Genomic DNA, 18,915 nt, shown 5'->3' with positions numbered 1-18,915 from the left:
CATCCTAACACCAGTTAATTTCCTTCCCCTAGTTCTGGATTTTTTTCTGGTTTTGGAGAATCTTTATCTAATCCCTGCTCCAACCGCTGGTCAGCAGGAAGAACCCAAAACTTCGGGTTCGTGTTGGCCCGCACTTTGTGTAACTTACTACCCTCTTTTTCAATAACTCCATACTCCAAATTCGAACAGTGGGGCAGACTCTCAACAACTAAGTTGTAGTCTCCATAAGAAAGGGCAGACACCCGGTAAAATCCAGCTAACACAGGCAGAGGCAGGTATCCATCGTCATTCATGTGTTTTCTGAGGAAAATGTCTTTCACCAAATTTTGAGTAGAGAAATAATAGTCGATCTGTTTGGCCAAAGTTTGAAGCATTGCATCCCGCATGTTACTGTCCTGTGGAGGCACGGCGATCGGTTGTGGCTGTTGCGGAATGACTGGAGCAAATGGAGCTAAGGCGGCCGGATATGGAATGTAAGGAATTGGAGTGTAGTAAGGCTGCTGGGGTATGAAATACTGCGACTGTTGGAAGCTTGGCCGGCTGTGGTGATTTCTATTGTTTTGACCGTTGTAGGAACGATTGTTGTATGGTGCATAAGGAAGTTGACCAACTGGGCTGCTGCTTTTGCCGTTCTGGCCATTTTGGCTGCCGTTTTGACCACTATATCTCCTGCTATGGTTATTGTAATTCGTTCTGTATTGACGACCGGAAAAGCTGTTTCCATTGCCGTTTGTCTTGAAGTGCTTCTGCTGCGGCTCGGCCGACTTGATATCATTAGATTCGATGGCAGATTCAGCATGTTGTTCAATCGTTGATGGCTGATCTGGTTTCGGAGTGTTGCTCTCTGAGCTACTACCCTCGTTGGTATCAATCTCGCGCACTTCGCCATTCTTTTTGGCACTCTTCCTGGCGTCTTTGTTCTCCTTGGCTTCACCGTCCCTGAAATTTTTCTTCTTATTCTTTTTCTTTCCTGAACCCTTGGATATCGGCTTGTTTGACGCAATTACCACAGAAGCCTTAAGCGGAACCCATTTTTCCTTTCCTGAAGCCGCTTTGGCGACAGAGGGACCGTTTTCCGATGTGGTCTCCGGAATAACAATAGACTCGCTTGGAATCTTCGGGGGAACTGCAGTAGGGGTTGCCCCCCAAACGTTAGTAGCCGGAAGAGGTGCAGGTGCCAGTTTGGCCTTCTTTGGCTCCGCTTCCACCTTAGCAGGCTCAGGTTTGTTTTCTGGTTCCTTGGATCCGGATCTGGATAACTTCTTATCCTTCTTCTCCGACTTCTCTGCCTTCTTAGCCGGTTTGGTGTCTTTGTCAACCTCTTTCTCGTTCAGATTCAAGTTCGAGATGTCATTTTCCAGTTCAGATTTGGAGGCATTCGACGAGGCTGGTGCTCCAGCGGCATGAGCGTACGAGAATATGGCAGACATGATACGAGTTAACTTGTTAAAAATGAGTAAAAATGCAATCTGTGTAGTAAATCAACACCTTCCTCTGCCAACTAAAGCTGAACAATCTCCATATATTGAAAATTTTTTGTGTTTGTGTTTAGGCCCCGTTACCCGCTCGATCTGCCTTGCAAAAAATACACCCTTGCCCTGGACCAGAGCAATTTTAAAACGAGGATGCGCTTTTATTGTGCGACTATTGTTTGGGATACAAGATTGTTAGATTTTTCATTGGGAATTTGTTTTTTTTTTCGGGAGTTCATTGACTTGGCAACAGTCATTTTTCGGGTAGAGCATGCCAGTGTAAAGGTGTATGACGTATTTGGTTGGAGTATTAGTCTGCAGCAGAACAGTCTATTTTTCAGATCGGGCTCTATATAAGAGCTAAGCGAGGCTCTTCTTCAGGCCTTTGGCAATGTCAAATGTAGCTTATGATCCTTACATGCAAAGTAACGATATTGATGCGCCCAAAAAATCCGCAGTACCCAAATTTGTTTCGCATGTTGTCGTGAGCACGGTGATCGTGGCTGGTGCTATGATACTCATATTTCTGGTGTACAAGCTTTTAACTAAAGGAGCTTCCACTTGGATTTTCGCGAAATCCAAAAGAGACAGTAACCTTTACAGCTGTGAGCAGATGCAACATATTGACACAGAACTCAATCATATGGATCCCACAATGCCCTCCAGACCGGAATTGGTATACCAGAAAGTGTAGTGTACCAGCAAACGATCGAGGCTGGGGTAGAATGTGGCGATGCAGATTTTTTTTTTTATCATGCGATGTGCACATTCCTCAAATAAATACTGGCGCAGCTCCAAGTGGAGGTGTATACATTATATTAATTTAATATCTTGAGCAAGCAACAAGATACGCCTGAAATAGGTTACAAAAGAAATAAACGGAGGCTTAGACAGTTCAACGCTATTAGCCTTGTGCTTATATTCTGATAACACTTGTCGTCCCCTTGTTTACAATTTTTTTTGAGTGCGCAGTTTGCCTCAATTGAAATTGCAGTCCTTCATTTGTCATGAAAAAAGAGCTTCAATATATTCTGCTAGCGCACTTGTTGCTAGTGGTATTTTTGGTTTATCAGACGTTTGACTTGATAACGCTGCTTTATGATGATAGTTTTCAGTACGCTCTGCTGGAATCTGAGCTATCGCCTACCGTGGATAAGCCCCAACTCATTCCCAAAATAATTCATCAGACGTACAAGACAACTGACATCCCTGATGTCTGGAAGCAAGGACAACAAAGTTGCATCGACCTGCATCCCGACTATCAGTACATTCTCTGGACAGATGAGATGTCTAGAGAATTTATTTCTGAGCAATATCCATGGTTTTTAGAGACTTTTGACAAATACAAGTATCCAATTGAAAGAGCAGATGCGATCAGGTACTTTATCTTGTATCACTTTGGCGGCATTTACATTGACTTGGACGATGGGTGTGCCCGAAAACTAGATCCTTTGCTCACCGTTCCGGCGTTTGTGAGAAAAACCATACCTACGGGTATTTCTAACGATGCCATGGGCTCGATGCCTAGACATCCATTCTTTGCCAAAGTGATTGATGATTTGAACAAATACAACCACAACTGGCTAGTGCCATACATCACAATTATGTACTCCACAGGACCGCTGTTTTTGTCCGTGATATGGAAACAGTACAAGAGATGGGGCGTTCCTGATGCAGGGGCGGTTAGGATTCTCATGCCTCAGGACTACAGCAATGGAGAGCATCCATTTTTCAGCATTTCGAAAGGCTCTTCATGGCACATGGATGATGCGAAATTCATGTTTTTACTCTCCAAGCATATTGTTTGGGCTGTAATTGGTGGCTTTGCAGTTGCGCTGTTATTTTTTTACTTGGAGTACCTCATGTACTCTTTCTTCATCTCCAATACTTTCAAGAGATTCAGAAAAGGAGTCTGGAACCTAATGAGATTAAGATCCTGGTCGCATGGAAACAATTACACACGTTTAAACCCGCGGAAACAGGCCAAGTATCTCAAAACAAGAAATAGAAAAGACTCCAATTTACCAGTCGCTATCAACATCGATTTGGAGAAAAATGTTATGGAGGTTTGACTGTCGGAAATTCACTTGTTGTGTATACTAGCATTTGCTGTCAATGTAATATATGAACTGAATAGACGGCTAGCATTGTCATGAGACAAAAAAACCAATAATTCGCGTGTAATAAACAGGTTTTTTCGAATAAAGCCAAGACTAATTAGTCGGCGATGTCGGACAGAGCCCATATAAATTTCTCCAACGGCCTGAAATAATCAACCAATTACTACCATGATTTTTAGGTTTATCGCTCTTGCTGCGTGTGTTACCTCACAAAAGGTTCTCACGGATAATGTCTGGACATCAACGTCGTCTAATAACATGGTCCTCGTGACTCCTACAGTCACTGACGGAGTTACCATATCTGCTTCTCCTGTCTCAGACTCAGCTACCATTTGGAACTCTCTTGATTCCTCTGGAATCCCATACTTAGTTACGCCTTCTGTCTCAGGTTCCAGTACGATCTCTGCATCTCCTACACCAACTGACACTTCTTATCCAAGTCCAACAGGGGGAGCACCTCCGGTGCTGCGCTGTATGAACGAGAGAGCAGACGAATCCAACTCTGGATATCCGTTTTGCATTGCCAACGGCACCGAAATGCTCGTTGGAGAGACCTACTGGATTACTTGGGATCCACAGTACTGGGGAAGTGATGATATCGTCAGGGTCCGTCTTTCAACTAATGCCTATCCCTCGGTTGATGGAGACGAATCCCTTTTTACATCTGATTATGTCATCAATAACAACGGATACTATGCATGGGAAGTCAAGTCATCATACCGCAGAAGTGGCACCGAGGGCTACTGCTGGCTGCTTATCACACCACAATTAGACTCCACCAGTAATGCCAAGCACACGGGCACCACGTACGGGCCGTTGATTCGGATCATCGAGCACGAGTCGGATGCCTACACTACCATCACCCGGAAACCTTCTGACAACGGTGCCACGACCACGTCCAGCAAGTCCAAAGCCAAGATAATTGTCCCTGCAGTTGTAGTTCCTGTTGTTGTTTTGGGTTTCCTGATAGTTGGTATCGTGTGGTATTTCCGTCGCTTGCATGGCAAGACAAGCCTCGCAAATCTTATTCCTTTGAAACGACGCGAGGCCGATGCTGTCAGTGTTACCACAGACGACCTACGCTCAGAGGTTACGGACATGCGCTCGGAGGTTACAGATTACTCAAGGAACACTAATCCTTTCCATTAGTCAAATAGAAGACGCAGTTTAATCTGTCAGGAGCAAGAAGGTGAACGATCAAAATTCAGAGTTAATCGCTAATCTACCTCTATCGAAGTTACTGAGTGCCGTTTTGTAGGGCCATCTAAAGTGTCTCATCCAAAAAACATCAAGGTAATGCCCACCAGAGCCCAGTAATATTCCGGAGACCTCGACAGACCTCTGTTGGTCGTCTTGATATCCCTGTAACAACTGGAAATTACCGTGCTTTGGGAAAGTTTCCCTTTGAACCAAACCTCTGCACTATATTGTATGGGCAGTAAATCTTCGAAAGAAGAAAGTTAGAGTAGGTGCTGTACTGCCGAATCAATAGAGGTTGTTTTTCCTCATGGCAGATTGTTGTAACAAAGATCTCAATGGCGCACACAAATGGTTACATAGCCGGTTCCAATTTCAGTCATATGACTGATATTATTAAGTGTTGGAATTATATATTTAATACGGCATCGGTTTGCTTATTTTTTATTATTCTACTATTAGTCAAACTTCTGGATAAATTTTACTAGGCTGTGCAATTACTAACAAGTTAGTAAAGATATGGAAGTAGTATAAAAGGTCCCCAGCAAAATACCGTTCATCTAAAACTGATCTCGAAATGGTTTCTTTTCGTACAATTTTGAAGTCGATGTACTGTATGGAGCAGGCTGAAGGTGTGGGAGCCAAAGTGAGACGTTCCATTGGCACCATGGGAATGAGAAACTTCTCACCATTTCTTGTGCTAGACCATTTCAATGTGAGTCCCGACGCCGGATTCCCTGACCATCCTCATCGTGGCCAAGAAACTATCACTCTTGTTATGAAAGGGCAGTTTGTGCACGAAGATTTTACGGGATCTTCCGGTGTTCTCAACCCAGGTGACCTGCAATTTATGACAGCAGGCAAAGGTATCTGCCATTCTGAAATGCCCTATTCTCCAGATGGTTCGAATGTCGAAGGAATGCAACTTTGGGTTGATCTTCCAGAAAATTTGAAGCACACAGAGCCCCGTTATCGCGATTTGCGAGACGCAGAAATTCCAGTGGCACAGCCAAACGATAAGGTCAGGGTCAAGGTGATAAGCGGCAAGTCGTATGGTGTTGAGTCTGTCAAAGACCTCGCATACACACCTGTCGAGTACTACAACTACACAGTCAAACCTGGTGGCGAGTTTGTGCAAGAACTGCCTTCTGAGTTCAACGCCTTCTTGTACATCTTGAAAGGGTCTCTCTTGATCAATGGAACCACCATTCCTAAATACCATGCTGTGTTTTTCAATAGGGATGGAGAAGCAATCGGCGGATCGGTACCAGAAGATAGCGAGGAAACAAATTTTGTTATTATTGGAGGTCAAGTGCTAAACCAGAAAGTCGTCCAACACGGTCCTTTTGTTGAAACGTCCAGAGAGCGCATTTATGAGGCCTTCATGGATTACCAGTACGGGCGCAATGGGTTTGAGCGTGCTAGAGGTTGGTCCAGCAAAATTGGTCATGGAGTGGATGAAAAACTGTACCGTGTTTTAACTGGTGAAAAGGATAAGAAGGGCAGTGATGTCAAGGTGGATCTGTAAACTTATTTAAACATTATTTTGTAATTGCTTAGTACATAATCTTTTTAATATTTTCATATTTTTTCGGAGATAACTTCTATGGCAAAAGTTGTGATAGCATGTCGCAAATAGAACTGATAGAAGATGCTACTTTGCCCAGATTGGAGTCCAGGCCACAGCCAGGGTCAGACATCACGATTACGCAGAGGATGCTGAGTGCATGCACTGGGTCACTATTAACATCTTTGGTAGTAACACCTTTTGATGTGGTGCGAATTAGGCTGCAACAACAACAACTGCTTTTTCCTCCCCATTTCCGCCAAACTGCAACTTGTTGTAAGAAAGTGTTTTGGGAGGATGCTACACGACCAAGCAAAGACTATTTTTGCTCAAGCAACGCATGTGCACAAGAACTCAAGATTAATGGCACGTTTTCGGGACTTTCAAAAATTGCTGTCAACGAAGGAGTTTTCACTCTTTATAGAGGGTTGTCTCTGATGCTTATTATGGCAGTTCCATCTAATATGGTTTACTTCAGCGGGTATGAGTACTTGCGAGATAGATCTCCTTTGAAAAATCAATTCCCGATTTTCAATCCTCTGCTTTGCGGTTCCTTCGCGCGAATTATGGCTGCAACAGTGGTAGCCCCATTAGAACTGATAAAAACTAGGCTCCAGGCTGTTCCCACATCAAGCTCAACGTCCTCCGAGATCATGAAGATGGTCGTTACAAACTCGTTCAAAGAAGTGCAAAATAAAGGATTTTTCTCTCTTTTCAAAGGGTTGCAACTGACACTTTGGCGCGATGTTCCATTCAGTGGAATATACTGGTCCTCTTACGAATACTTGAACGACAGATTACAACGGCTGCAAATTTTCAGCTCGCCAGACCACCAGCATGCCGAAATATTTGCTAGGTCGTTTATTAGCGGCTCTCTGTCTGGCGTGCTGGCAGCAATTTTCACCAATCCTTTTGACGTTGGGAAAACACGCCTTCAAGTATCTTTGGAAGATGCCGGGTCCTTGAACAAGCAGGTGAACTCAAAAAGCACCAAAGAATCGATGTTCAAATCGTTGCATACCATCTATAAAAACGAGGGCATGAGCTCGCTCTTTGTGGGTCTAGCTCCACGATGCCTGAAAATTGCGCCTTCGTGTGCTATAATGATCTCCACATACGAAATCAGCAAAAAATTATTTGCAGACATGTTATAAGACGCCTTTGTCTGCCTAAAGCAGCTACCATCCTTCGCCTGCACGAGACTTCAAAACGCTAGGTATGCGGATCCCTAGCCTTCCCGGCATTGCAAGACTTTGGGAGGAGCCGGGCGGATCATTTAATCCCTGCTTGGAATAGGAACACACACTTGAATGTTGGGTGTGTTCGTTTTTCAGTTGAGACCCACAATCTGGACATTTGAGAGGCTGAGTCTGCAACGTCCCCAGTTCTTCTTTGAGTTCATGGCCAGTCAGATGCTCAGTGCTTGCTCGAACTTCAGTTGGGCCAGTCAAGTTGGTTAAATTCAAGTATTTCTTCTTGTTGCCTCCAGCAGGCTTGACACTTTCTGCTCGGCCCTTGTATTGATTCTCCTTATTCTCGGAAGTTTCTCTGGAACCAAGATATTGGATCTTATCCGAGGAGTCATCTAATAAATAGCTTTTGCGACAATTGTAAATAGAATCGGCATTCAGATATTCAAAAAACTCATTGCAACCTTCCTTGATATCAGAAGAGACACTTTGCATACTCAGGACATAATCCACTAAAGAGCCTTGCAATGAAGTATTAATGGATTTTATTAGCTGTTCATCCACCACTTCAATGGAGATGTTCAACTCTTCCAAGGCCTCTCTCGATAAGCAAGTATTGTGATTATCCCCAATTTTGCGCTCCTGATCTCTAAGCTGTTTAAAAGTTCTTGCTCTTTTGAGCTTAAGTTCCGCCGATTTTGATTCTCTTTGAGACACATGGTATAACTGCAAGTTGATATTTTCCTTCTTTCTTATCATTTCTTCGTCAAGTCGGCCTTGTAGCTCTGCAATCCGGCTGAATTCCACCAACAAGCGTTTGTTCTCGGGATTACTTAATACGTTTACCCAGTGAGAAACACCACCCAAAAATTCATGCCTTCTTTTCAGAACTTTCTTTTCGGCATTGATAAGCTTTCGTAGCTTGTACATGACAGACGCAGCACTAGGGGTATCTGGACTTTTAGCGCCGATAAATTCCAACGTCTTCAGTAGCGGATTAATGATTGCTCCAGAGTGGTTCATATTTTGGTATTGGAAAAAACTTGAGCTTGAATCCATGGAGCTACCAAGGTTTCCTTGTTGATGGTAAATGGAAGAGCTGTGAAGTGGACTGGAGTTCAGTGATTCGGATGCATTACCTTTGTCCCTTATCTTTGTGTTTGAAATCAAGGAGTTCAAGTAGCTTTCCTGATTCATTTGTCAGTGTTTATAGTAATTAAGGGGGACTTTAGTTTTTTTGAGGATATTTTTTTTACTCCAGGCTCTTAAACGCGGGAATAAGAATTCAGATCTTAAAATTTTCATAAAAACATAGACCCTAATTATTTATAAATGGGTTCTTTTGACTTGATATCGTCGTTTGAGGTTGAATATGCACCTGTGAATGTAAAGAAATGGAAGTCCAATAGAACTGGTCTTGAGGTCTGCTTGATTGCAAAAGAGTCGCCCTCTGTGAGTGGATGGTTCGCCCTGGCAACTGAGATCTTTGACGATAGTGGATGTCCGCATACTTTGGAACATCTAATTTTTATGGGATCCAAGAGGTATCCTTACAAAGGACTGTTGGATATCCTAGGAAATCTGGCATTTAGCACTACAAATGCTTGGACAGCCACAGATCAGACAGTTTACACCTTAATGACAGCAGGCTGGGAAGGTTTCAAGATGATACTTCCCGCATATTTGGACCATATTCTGCACCCTACGCTGACTGATGAGGCTTGCTACACTGAAGTCTACCATATTGATGGAAAGGGCAGAGAAAAAGGAGTTGTTTATTCAGAAATGCAGGGAATTCAATTTGAGCCTTCTTTTGTTGCGCTTCTGGAGAAACAAAGAACCCTTTATACAAAGTCTGCCTATAGATCAGAAACAGGAGGACTTGTTGAGAATCTGCGTACCCTAACTAGTGATGAGATACGACAATTCCACAAGGAGCATTATAGGCCAGATAATCTATGTCTTATAATAACTGGAATGGTTGACGAAAATGAGCTTTTGGATATTCTGGAGAAGTTTGACGCAGAAATAACGCCATTACCCGAAACTCCAAATAAACGGCCCTTTGTGGACTCTGTCCAGGATGATCCGTTGTCATCATCAATAACAAAAACAGTATACTTTGGAGACGAGGACGAATCCAAAGGCGATTTGACGTTAACATTTTATGGTCCGAACGGTGTTGATCTACTCGAGTGTTTAGCGGTCGAAACACTGTCCAAATATTTGACGGATTCCTCTGTGTCTCTATTCAGACAAGCATTTGTCGAGGTCGAAAACCCGCTGGCTACGCATGTCTCTACATACAACGATGATTACATCAAGACCACTATCAACATTGATTTCTCGAATATCTCAATTGAAGATATTGACGAGATGCCAAAGAAAATAACAAAAGTTCTTGCAGACCATGAAACTGAGCTAGACATTACTAGAATCAGGGATGTGGTAGACCAAAGTAAGTGGGATCTTATCTATGAAGCAGAGAACGACGATGATACATTTGTGACGTCTGTCATTTACCAGTTTATCTATGGAGATAAGTCGAGCAATGATTTACCAGGTTATTTGAAGGATCTCAAGGATTACGAGATTCTCATGACATGGGAGCCTGCCAAATGGAGATCGCTGTACACAAAATATTTTGTCAGCAATCCGTCATTGTTCATAATAGCAAAGCCATCTAAAGAGCTGTATCGATCTAACAGAAAGGCCGGCAAACAGCTACTAAAGGACAGAAAAGCCAAGTTAGGCGTTGAAGGCCTGAAAAAGCTTGCTACCAAATTAGAGATCGCCATTGAAAGAAATAATACTCCCATCCCCGATGAAATCTTGGAATCTTTTGGATACCCGGATGTAGCCAAGATCAAATTCATTCAAACCCAGTCGATTGCCGCTGGAAAAAATCATGACGTTGCCAACGATGTGTCTTTGTCGGTGACTAGAAAAGTTGAAAACGACACACCAGATGGTTTTCCTTTATATCTGCATTTTGAGAACATCAAATCGAATTTCGTTACCGTTGACCTGCTCTGTTCATCATTTGAGGTTCATGAAAAGCTCTTAAACTATATTCATGTTTTTGCTGGCCTGTTCACGTTACCCCTTGAGCAAGATGGTAAGCTTATTCCCTATTCAGAAGTGGTGAAGGATGTCCAGAGAGACACCATTTCTGCTACCGTTTCAACTTCCTTCGACAACAACTTCCAAGAATTTGTCGACTTCAAAATTGTTGCAAGAAGCGAAAACTATGGAAAAGTGATTGATTGGTATACCAAGTTGCTGTTCCATACCAAGTTCACGCAAGATAGAGTTAAAGTTGCTGTCGAAAAAGCCTTGAACAACTTGCCATCAAAGAAACGATCCGGATATTCCATGCTGAACACTCTTATGAATAAACACATCAGAACCCAAAGATCTCTTGCAAGGGCTCAAAGAACGTACCTTGTAGAGGCTTTCCTGAAGGATTTGCTGAAAAAAATTGATGACGACTTTGATACAGTGGCCAGGAACCTTGAACAATTCCGTCAGCAGCTTATAAAGCAGAACAATATACGTGTGTTGGTAGTTGCAGATGTTGCGAGATTGGAGCATCCTGTGGCCAGCTGGGAAACTTTTGCAGCAAATTTGAAATTCATGTCAGAGCCACTCACTGACCTGCCATATACGGCAAAGGTTTTGACTGATGTGGGAAAATTAGAAAGGTGTGGCAATTGCTACATCATTTCGACGCCCGGATCGTCTGCCAGTTACATGGATTTGATGGCCAAAATTCCTTTAGACGCAAATGCCCGCGAGTCTGCAAAGATCCTCTTAGCAGCGGAGGTGCTCCAGTGTGTTGAGGGGCCTTTCTGGAGGGGCATTCGTGGGTCTGGTCTAGCTTATGGTGCCAATGTGTATCGTATCGTTGAGTGGGGAACAGTCATCTACGACATTTATCGTGGCGTTGACGTGGAGAAATGTTTCGAAGTTGGCAAAGAAATTGTTGAATCTTATGTATCTGAAGTGCAAAAAATCAGCGACAAGGCATTGCACGGTGCTATGTCTTCAGTTGTGAACTCCTTAGTGAATGGTCAAACAAATTACGTCAGTGCAGCCTACAGAAAGTTTTTTGATCAAGTTCTCATGAAAAGGGGTCCTGATTACAACCAAACACTGGTGAAAAGTTTGTCACAAGTGACATCGCAAGATGTCGTCGATGTGTTGAAGAAATACTTTCTTCCAATGTTTGATCCGAAATCGTCTGTGTGTTTTGTTTGCTGCAGTCCTTCGAAAGTGGAGAGCATTGAGAAGTTCTTCAACTCTAAAGGCTACGCTACTTCTGTGGAATATGTTGCTGCCGATGACGGTGAAGAGAGTTATGAAAGTGACGAAGATGAGGATGGTGATGAAGATGAGGACGATTATAGCGACACCGAAGACGATGGTGATGATAGTGATGAAAGAGAAGATGAAACTGATTCGGGCAGTGATTAATTATTTAGAGTTATATAGATGTATCATTTAGTTTTTTTCTCAGAAACCTTCTGCTCAACGTTGAGCCCAGCATAGGTTCCCACCATCTTTTTGGTTTCATCCAAGTATTTGCCAACAACGGCCTCAGTTTCTGTGGCCAATTTGTCTGCCTGGTCGATCATGTTGCTTGCCTTATTGAACAAGTCCTTTTGAGATGACCAAAGCTCTGGCTGGTGTTTTCTTTCGTAAGTGTCAAGCCAAAAAATGACGTTCGAGAATGTCGATGGAAGGAAGAATCTAAATGCAGCCACTCCGCAAAATAAAGGCACGGTAGATCTGACGAAAATATTGCTTCGTCTGGTGAATACAACACCCGTGAGAAATCCAGTTAGAACGTAGAGCGAGTTGGGAAACAGTTCTTCTCTTTTATCGTGGAGAGAAGATAATGTGTCTGTCACTTGGCGTTCGACTTTGTAATACTGCTCCGATTGTTCAATATACTTGTCCTTGGCAAGATCAAGATACTGAATGAGCTGCAATCTCGCATGTTTAATATTGTCCTGCAAAAACCCAACCTTTGAGTCTCTGATCTCCTCTATTTTACTAGGCTCTGGCTCTAGTGGCTCTGAAGGAAGGCCCGGGATAGTGTTTTCAGTGGCCGCTTCATAGAATTTTCTTTTGGTTTCGCATTCAATGGATTGACCATTCATGTACACCATTGAAGCGATAATTGGAAAGCCAACCTACGTTGTTAGTTGCAGTATGAACAATTACGTACCTTGAATCCTCTGTACATGTTGATAATTCCAATCACGTTGACTTTATTTTGTTCTGGACGATCGACGGGACTATCAAAGGATGTAAAAATTTTCAGAGGTTTCAAGTTGGCTTCTTTTGTGTTTTTGACAGAATGACCGAGCAAACAACACAACATGCTAAGTTGACGGCCCAGGAGGTCGAGATAGCCAGAAAGTATGATTTGACCCCTAAATTCATACAATTCTTGGATAGACACCTGATTTTTCCTCTTGTGGAAAACCTTGACTCGATTTACTCCTCTGAAGACGTTGAGTCTATGGAGTATGATCTATTGAAAGACACCAACATGACCAAGTTTATTAGAGAGAAATATTCTAGCTTGCATCCAGGTGAGGCTGTACCTGCCGATCTCGAAAAGAAGGAAAAGGCTATTGAAGAGGAATATGCCCGATTGAATGCGGCAACCAGCAAAACTCTAGAGATCCTTGCATCCAAGGATGTGCAGGAGTCACTGAAACAAGACAAGACTTACAACAGGGAGTATCTTTCGAAGAACCACCACATTGACGACGCAAAGATTTTGGAACTTTACAACTTTGGAAAATTTCAGTACAACAGAGGAGATTACGTTGTTGCTTCTGACCTTTTGAACAACTTTAGACTTCTGTCTATTAATCAGGATTTGAACTTGAGCGCTACCTGGGGTAAAATCTCATCCGAGATCATCACTGAGTCCTGGACTGATGCTCTGGAGGAACTTAACAAGCTCAGAGAGATCATAGACAACAGACATTTCAAGGGGTCCACTCTTGATCAGCTGAATAAGAGAACCTGGTTGATTCATTTCTCGCTGTTCATTTTCTTCAACCTCGAAAATGGTCTTGAAAGTCTCGTGGATCTGTTTTTTTCATCGTCATATCTCTCTACCATTCAGGCCTCGTGTCCTTGGATTTTGAGATACCTGGTGGTTGCAGTGATAAGTTCCAAGCCGCAATTAAGACAGAAAAGAATCAAAGACCTTGTTAGAGCCGTGCAAACAGAAGAATACGAATATCAAGACCCATTCACCAAGTTTGTGGAGATTTTGTTCGTGACTTACGAATTTGATGAGCTGCCCGAGGTGATGAAGCAATTCAAAGTGCTCTCCACAACTGATTTTTTCATTGGAACTCTGGACACTGCCGAACTTTACAAAAATGCCCAAGTTCTGGTGTTGGACACCATCGGAAAGCTTTACAAGGTGCTGTCTGTTAAGCAATTGAAGGAGTTTTTGAACGACGAGCACATCGATAATGCACTTGCTAGAGATAACTTCAAGCTTGAAAATGACAAAGTGCTGATTCGTGGTGCCGAGACAGGTTCTGTCTACCAACAAGTCTATGACAAAACCAAGGCATTCAATTTCAAAACTAACCAGCTGCTTAACAACGCTTTCAGCATCAACTCCTATAACCATAAACAGTCTTCGCAAGAAGTTTAATTAGGTTTGAATAGGTGTAATACGTTAATTCTATTTACATAGGCTTTATCTTTATTGGCTTTCTCTCGGAACAACTTTGTAGTCCGTGAAAGTTTTGTGGAAGCCGTTCTTGTCTGACTTCATTCTTGGCTTGGTCTCGTTTTTGATATCTTTATACCATCTTTCTTTGCAAAGAGCAACAGCGTCTCTGAAAACCTGTTCCCCGTTCTTTCTGTAAAGAAGCAAAGCCCGCACATTTTTCTCAGTCAGCTTGTCTAAAGGCAAACCTTGCTGCTCCAATCGGGCAACCACACGCGCGAGGTACCAGAACCTCATCTCTCTGGTCGAGGAATCCACTAATTCCAGCATAGCCTGGGGAGCATTGTCTCCTATCCGAGGCTCAAGTTTTATTATTCTCGTGTATCCTCCATTTCTCTTCGCATAACGATCGGTCAACTCGTTCAGCATCTTGGGTATGACAACGTCAGGCTTGTATAGTTCGGCATCTAATTTGGTGCGCAGCTTGTCAAGCTGGCCCGACTCTTTATAGTGCTTTGACTTTGTAATCAGATTTTCAACTAGTGCCTGTGTTCTCTTGGCTTTTGCAAGCGTAGTGGTGACGCTTTCATGCTCAATCAAAGATGCGCCCAAGTTTCTGAGCATATGCCGAAGCTGCTTCGAGTTCTTGCCCAGAGTCATGGTGATCAAATTTAGATAATAAAAAAGCTTTCAGTTGAGAATCATACGGGCTCGAAACCGGAGATGTTTTATTTCTCTCTGCACAAGGAAATAAATTCGAGTTTAATATTATGGCCGGTCGCATCCACGGATTTTTAGGTGGCGTGCTGCTCACAGGCTCCATAGCTTACCTCACAGCTCGTGAATTTCGTCTGAATCAAGCAGTCATTTCGCAATCTTTGAGAGAGTCATCGCGCATTATTGAGGAAAGGGATCTTCCAGTTCCTCATCAGTCCAATATTCTTGAATCTAAAGAAAAAACCCTTACTGAAAGCATTAAAGACATCTGGAACCACGAAGTCATTAAAGGTGTCAATTACATTTATTCGCTCGATTACTCCGGTGTGGGGGACTCCATCACTAAGAGTATTGACAGATTTATAAATAACAAAAATTGAACACGTTTTATTATTTTTGTTTAGCTTCTTCTCGAGATTGCCTTCTGATCAAATGCTCATGATATAGATCAACAAGCCGGCCCACCAATGATCCAATGAAACTCAAAAAAATTTGTGCAAACCACCATTCTCTTGGATTAAGTCCTAAGCTAAAAGATCCCAGGACCCAGCCGATAAAATCGGTATAGATGTAAAGACTGCCATTTTGCAGAGAATTCACCACGATTTCCGCACATTTTTCCGCAGAGATGGCGGGGGAAGCACCTTCTATCTCTTTAGTTAAAGCGGGCTTTGTCAAGTTCTCTTGAGCGTAGCCTTCTGATTCAAAATTTCCGGGGAATACAGTGTGGACATTTACCCCGTACGGTAGAAGCTCATGTCGCATGCAATCTCCAAAAGCCTTCACAGCAGCTTTCATCGGGGCATATTGTGAGTAGCCGTAAAAAGCATAAGAAGCAATCACAGAAGAACATAGCACAAGATGTTGTTCCCGTACTCTTTCGGTGATTAAAGGGAGCATAGCATGTACGAAGTAGACGACAGTCTTATAGTTAATATCTATTCCTTCATCAATTTTGGAAATTGGGATTTTGGCAAACTTTTGTGGATAGGCGATACCCGCACAGCAGATGAGATCATCGGGAAGTAATTTCTTTGAAACTAAGTATTCATACACTCTCTCACATTCTTCGTATTTAGAAAGGTCCGCTGCCACGTAGTCAACAAATTGGCCCTCTTTTTGGCTGAGTTTCTTGATCTCTTCCACGCAGTTGAGTAATTTCGTTTTGGTGCGCGAGATTATGATGACATTGGCGCCCTTCAAGTACAAATTCTTTGCCAGAGCAAAGCCTAAACCTTGTGACCCCCCAGTTATCACAACCAATCTACCATCAACGTTATATTTATTGGAAAACATACTATAAATTAGGCGAACATTTATTTTTTTTTGTACCTAGCGTACTGCAGGCAGTACAAGATATAGAGGATCGCAGCCTATGGCTTATAAATAATCACACAAAATAAGAACTCTTTCATACATGATCGCTCATTTGTTGACGTTCAATCGTCTCCGTTCAGCGTCCGTGCGCATTTGTTTCGCTTGTTTCTCCATTGTTCTCTTCAAATCTCTTCTATAGCCAAACTCAAATGCAATCTCCCACAGAACAAAGTATGGTGCCAGAACTAGCGGCTGAATAAGGTTGTCTAACAATGCAGGAGCCCGTTTTTCATAGTATCCATGGCCGAAGAATTGTGCAATCCAGCCGGAAACGTGAACACTTAGGGCATAAAGATTGACCTGAGAGCTTGGGAAGTGAGAATGCAAAAACGTAGAAGAATAGGCAGCTGCAAAGACAAATATCAGAGAGACAAGGCCCATAACTGCATCCAACAAAAGATAATAAATACCATAACCGATCATTCCGGCTTGAGCAAGGGTGACGGGCCCCAAATCTACCGCACCTGCCATGATCACCGCTGTGAAAAATATCAACGGAATACACATCAAGTGTATCCGAACGTTTTTGGGATGAAAATGGTAGGCCTTGTAATAGGCGAGCTGGTAATTGAGATCCAATAATCGTGACATGAATTATTACTCTGGCTTAAGTTGGGTAATTTTCCAGAAATAAGATTTTTTGATCCGTATCTATATATATAAGAGCATGCATGCGATATTGCTTTCCACTCCACATTTTTTTAAAACTAATTTATATATATATATTGCTCCCTTCAAAATGTCTTCCTTAGAGGAATTGAAAAAGGAGATCGATGAATTGAAAGAGCTTGTTGCAAGGCAAAGCAAGGTGATCAGCCGCACTGGGGAGCAGCTCTTGAGATTTCAAGTAAGACAAACCGACAGAGAGCTCAACTCCATTGATGTTCCAAGAGTTGGGCCCGATGGCACAATATCAAAACAGGGACAGATTGACACATCAGATTTTGCTACCAATGATGACCTTGTTCAGCTTGTGGGCGAGCTGCAGGGTCAATTGAACATCCTGGAACAAAGATCGCTGAGAAGAACCATCAACTCGGGACTTTCGAAAGACACTGATCTTATTGCTCCTGTTCTGAACTCCGATGGTGATGAGCCTCCTGAAACAATTTATCCAAAAACATTGAAAGAGTTCCACGATTTGTCTGATGATTCGCTACTCTCCCTTTGTCATTTTTATGAGCTCTTGCCACCAACTTTGGAAGAAGAGGCCAAGTTGCGTGCTTTCATGGAAGGAAAGATCAAGTCTCCAAACGTGGACCCCTCAGAGTTTAAACCATCCTCGGACGACTACTCTAGAGAGGTGCTCGATGGCCTCTACGACGACCTTGCAAGGTTCCTAGGTCTAAAATTCAGAAAAACCGAACACGCATGGTAGGATTTTCAATTAAATTATAACGTATAACTTGAATCTTCATCTTCCTTCTTTCCAAACTTCTCCAAAAATGCTTGTCCAATGAATTTATGAAGGTCTGATGTTTGCATTGCTCTGTAGTGTTGCTCAAATGCTAGTTTAGATGCGTATTTTGTAAGAATACTTCCACCGTAGCATGCGAGCATTTTCACCTCTTGATCGCCTAATACTGGTTCTTCTTTGGATTCTTCCCAAAGCCTATTACGATACGAGTAGGTGCCCCAGGCCAGGAATGTAGCAATCATGCCCGTAAGCGAGTCTCCTTGTCCTCCAACCCGTCTAAGGCCGCCCTCCTCTTCGGCAATGATCAATTGCTCTCCGTCCACAATCAAATCAACAGCACCTTTACGCAAAATTGTCACCTGCAATGCCTTCGAAACAGCCTTGGCCTCAAGGTGAGGATCTGATTCCTTGATGCCTAGTGCGTCAGCAATGCGTTTGAACTCCACTGGATTTGGTGTTATTATAGCTCTGGAATACCCACGGATGATATCTGGCTCCTGAGAAATGAGATATATACTATCAGCATCCAAGATCACAGGCAAATTTCTCTTTTTGATCTCATCAATCACTATCTTCAAAGTTTCCAACATTACCTTATCACGCCCAAATCCTGGGCCAATCACCACGACATGTATTCGATCAAGCAATGAGGTGATTTTGGGTAGAATGTCGGATCTTATGTAACTGTCAATCAACTCTGGCGTCGGAGTCTTGGATTGAAGACGGAAATCCTCCTCCATTTTGGAGCTATCTCGCATGTAGGGGTGAACCATAAGATCAGGGGAATATGATTTTATCACCGGCGCGGCTGAGTACTCGCAAATGACATGGGACAAATCGCATCCAAGAAGAGCAGCAGCGTGAGCAGCAAAAAATGGAGCACCTGTGTAGTCCTCGCATCCACCAATGACAACTACGCGACCACATTGGCCTTTGTGGAAATTAGGCAATAAAGGTGGGATCAATTTCCTGGTCAAGTAGACAAGCTCGTTCTTCGATTTGAGTGTTTTAAACATTTTGTCAGGTGAGTTAGTTCGCTCCGTCTAATTTATATCACCTTAAGTTCTAGAGGAGTACGATCGACGGGTCGCTTTTATCTGGGGCGGATAGATTAGTCGTACGATTGCTCTTCATTAGAAGATGCAT

General features: G+C 42.9%; 13 protein-coding genes across 13 annotated transcripts; 6 read left to right on the top strand and 7 right to left on the bottom strand.

Moving 5' to 3' along the window:
• Positions 1 to 14: 14 nt before the first annotated feature.
• On the bottom strand, positions 15 to 1,564 carry OGAPODRAFT_75159 (uncharacterized protein; the record flags this gene model as incomplete). Its single annotated transcript, XM_018355980.1, has 1 exon — positions 15 to 1,564. Exon 1 carries the CDS (start codon positions 1,428 to 1,430, stop codon positions 15 to 17), a length of 1,416 nt encoding a protein of 471 aa, XP_018212001.1. The 5' UTR covers positions 1,431 to 1,564.
• Positions 1,565 to 2,347: 783 nt separating this feature from the next.
• OGAPODRAFT_15562 (uncharacterized protein) lies at positions 2,348 to 5,224 on the top strand. Its single transcript, XM_018353815.1, has one exon. It carries the CDS (start codon positions 3,761 to 3,763, stop codon positions 4,739 to 4,741), a length of 981 nt encoding a protein of 326 aa, XP_018212000.1. The 5' UTR covers positions 2,348 to 3,760; the 3' UTR covers positions 4,742 to 5,224.
• Positions 5,225 to 5,314: 90 nt separating this feature from the next.
• OGAPODRAFT_15561 (uncharacterized protein) lies at positions 5,315 to 6,367 on the top strand. Its single transcript, XM_018353814.1, has one exon. The coding sequence runs from the start codon at positions 5,367 to 5,369 to the stop codon at positions 6,315 to 6,317; it is 951 nt and encodes a 316-aa protein (XP_018211999.1). The 5' UTR covers positions 5,315 to 5,366; the 3' UTR covers positions 6,318 to 6,367.
• Positions 6,368 to 6,469: 102 nt separating this feature from the next.
• OGAPODRAFT_15560 (uncharacterized protein) lies at positions 6,470 to 7,896 on the top strand. Its single transcript, XM_018353813.1, has one exon. It carries the CDS (start codon positions 6,506 to 6,508, stop codon positions 7,508 to 7,510), a length of 1,005 nt encoding a protein of 334 aa, XP_018211998.1. The 5' UTR covers positions 6,470 to 6,505; the 3' UTR covers positions 7,511 to 7,896.
• Positions 6,470 to 8,605, bottom strand: OGAPODRAFT_92493 (uncharacterized protein; the record flags this gene model as incomplete). The annotated part of the gene is made up of 1 exon (XM_018357170.1): positions 6,470 to 8,605. One exon carries the CDS (start codon positions 8,603 to 8,605, stop codon positions 7,535 to 7,537), a length of 1,071 nt encoding a protein of 356 aa, XP_018211997.1. The 3' UTR covers positions 6,470 to 7,534.
• A 273-nt stretch (positions 8,606 to 8,878) lies between these two features.
• On the top strand, positions 8,879 to 12,022 carry OGAPODRAFT_97670 (uncharacterized protein; the record flags this gene model as incomplete). The annotated part of the gene is made up of 1 exon (XM_018357966.1): positions 8,879 to 12,022. The coding sequence occupies one exon, from the start codon at positions 8,879 to 8,881 to the stop codon at positions 12,020 to 12,022; it is 3,144 nt and encodes a 1,047-aa protein (XP_018211996.1).
• On the bottom strand, positions 12,009 to 12,809 carry OGAPODRAFT_81468 (uncharacterized protein). The gene is made up of 2 exons (XM_018356529.1): positions 12,780 to 12,809; positions 12,009 to 12,744 (listed from the first exon to the last, which is right to left on the bottom strand). Exons 1-2 carry the CDS (start codon positions 12,795 to 12,797, stop codon positions 12,046 to 12,048), a joined length of 717 nt encoding a protein of 238 aa, XP_018211995.1. The 5' UTR covers positions 12,798 to 12,809; the 3' UTR covers positions 12,009 to 12,045.
• Positions 12,810 to 12,938: 129 nt separating this feature from the next.
• On the top strand, positions 12,939 to 14,278 carry OGAPODRAFT_15558 (uncharacterized protein). Its single transcript, XM_018353812.1, has one exon. It carries the CDS (start codon positions 13,107 to 13,109, stop codon positions 14,238 to 14,240), a length of 1,134 nt encoding a protein of 377 aa, XP_018211994.1. The 5' UTR covers positions 12,939 to 13,106; the 3' UTR covers positions 14,241 to 14,278.
• OGAPODRAFT_75152 (uncharacterized protein) lies at positions 14,263 to 14,918 on the bottom strand (the record flags this gene model as incomplete). The annotated part of the gene is made up of 1 exon (XM_018355979.1): positions 14,263 to 14,918. The coding sequence occupies one exon, from the start codon at positions 14,916 to 14,918 to the stop codon at positions 14,292 to 14,294; it is 627 nt and encodes a 208-aa protein (XP_018211993.1). The 3' UTR covers positions 14,263 to 14,291.
• A 124-nt stretch (positions 14,919 to 15,042) lies between these two features.
• Positions 15,043 to 16,271, bottom strand: OGAPODRAFT_97665 (uncharacterized protein; the record flags this gene model as incomplete). Its single annotated transcript, XM_018357965.1, has 1 exon — positions 15,043 to 16,271. The coding sequence occupies one exon, from the start codon at positions 16,269 to 16,271 to the stop codon at positions 15,366 to 15,368; it is 906 nt and encodes a 301-aa protein (XP_018211992.1). The 3' UTR covers positions 15,043 to 15,365.
• Positions 16,272 to 16,295: 24 nt separating this feature from the next.
• OGAPODRAFT_15557 (uncharacterized protein) lies at positions 16,296 to 16,958 on the bottom strand. Its single transcript, XM_018353811.1, has one exon. It carries the CDS (start codon positions 16,941 to 16,943, stop codon positions 16,401 to 16,403), a length of 543 nt encoding a protein of 180 aa, XP_018211991.1. The 5' UTR covers positions 16,944 to 16,958; the 3' UTR covers positions 16,296 to 16,400.
• A 117-nt stretch (positions 16,959 to 17,075) lies between these two features.
• Positions 17,076 to 18,866, bottom strand: OGAPODRAFT_15556 (uncharacterized protein). The gene has a single exon (XM_018353810.1). It carries the CDS (start codon positions 18,783 to 18,785, stop codon positions 17,745 to 17,747), a length of 1,041 nt encoding a protein of 346 aa, XP_018211989.1. The 5' UTR covers positions 18,786 to 18,866; the 3' UTR covers positions 17,076 to 17,744.
• On the top strand, positions 17,076 to 18,866 carry OGAPODRAFT_92486 (uncharacterized protein). The gene has a single exon (XM_018357169.1). It carries the CDS (start codon positions 17,092 to 17,094, stop codon positions 17,728 to 17,730), a length of 639 nt encoding a protein of 212 aa, XP_018211990.1. The 5' UTR covers positions 17,076 to 17,091; the 3' UTR covers positions 17,731 to 18,866.
• Positions 18,867 to 18,915: the final 49 nt, after the last annotated feature.

This window comes from Ogataea polymorpha (assembly GCF_001664045.1).
Source record: "Ogataea polymorpha strain NCYC 495 leu1.1 chromosome Unknown OGAPOscaffold_2, whole genome shotgun sequence".
Taxonomy (NCBI): Eukaryota; Fungi; Ascomycota; class Pichiomycetes; order Pichiales; family Pichiaceae; genus Ogataea; species Ogataea polymorpha.
This window is presented reverse-complemented; position numbering and strand designations above follow the sequence as displayed.

Bases quoted from the DNA above. Each gene is read 5' to 3' on its own strand.
- OGAPODRAFT_15557 (XM_018353811.1), bottom strand. From the start codon at position 16,943: ATGTCACGATTATTGGATCTCAATTACCAGCTCGCCTATTACAAGGCC.
- OGAPODRAFT_92486 (XM_018357169.1), top strand. From the start codon at position 17,092: ATGTCTTCCTTAGAGGAATTGAAAAAGGAGATCGATGAATTGAAAGAG.
- OGAPODRAFT_15561 (XM_018353814.1), top strand. From the start codon at position 5,367: ATGGTTTCTTTTCGTACAATTTTGAAGTCGATGTACTGTATGGAGCAG.
- OGAPODRAFT_15560 (XM_018353813.1), top strand. From the start codon at position 6,506: ATGCTGAGTGCATGCACTGGGTCACTATTAACATCTTTGGTAGTAACA.
- OGAPODRAFT_15562 (XM_018353815.1), top strand. From the start codon at position 3,761: ATGATTTTTAGGTTTATCGCTCTTGCTGCGTGTGTTACCTCACAAAAG.
- OGAPODRAFT_15556 (XM_018353810.1), bottom strand. From the start codon at position 18,785: ATGTTTAAAACACTCAAATCGAAGAACGAGCTTGTCTACTTGACCAGG.
- OGAPODRAFT_15558 (XM_018353812.1), top strand. From the start codon at position 13,107: ATGACCAAGTTTATTAGAGAGAAATATTCTAGCTTGCATCCAGGTGAG.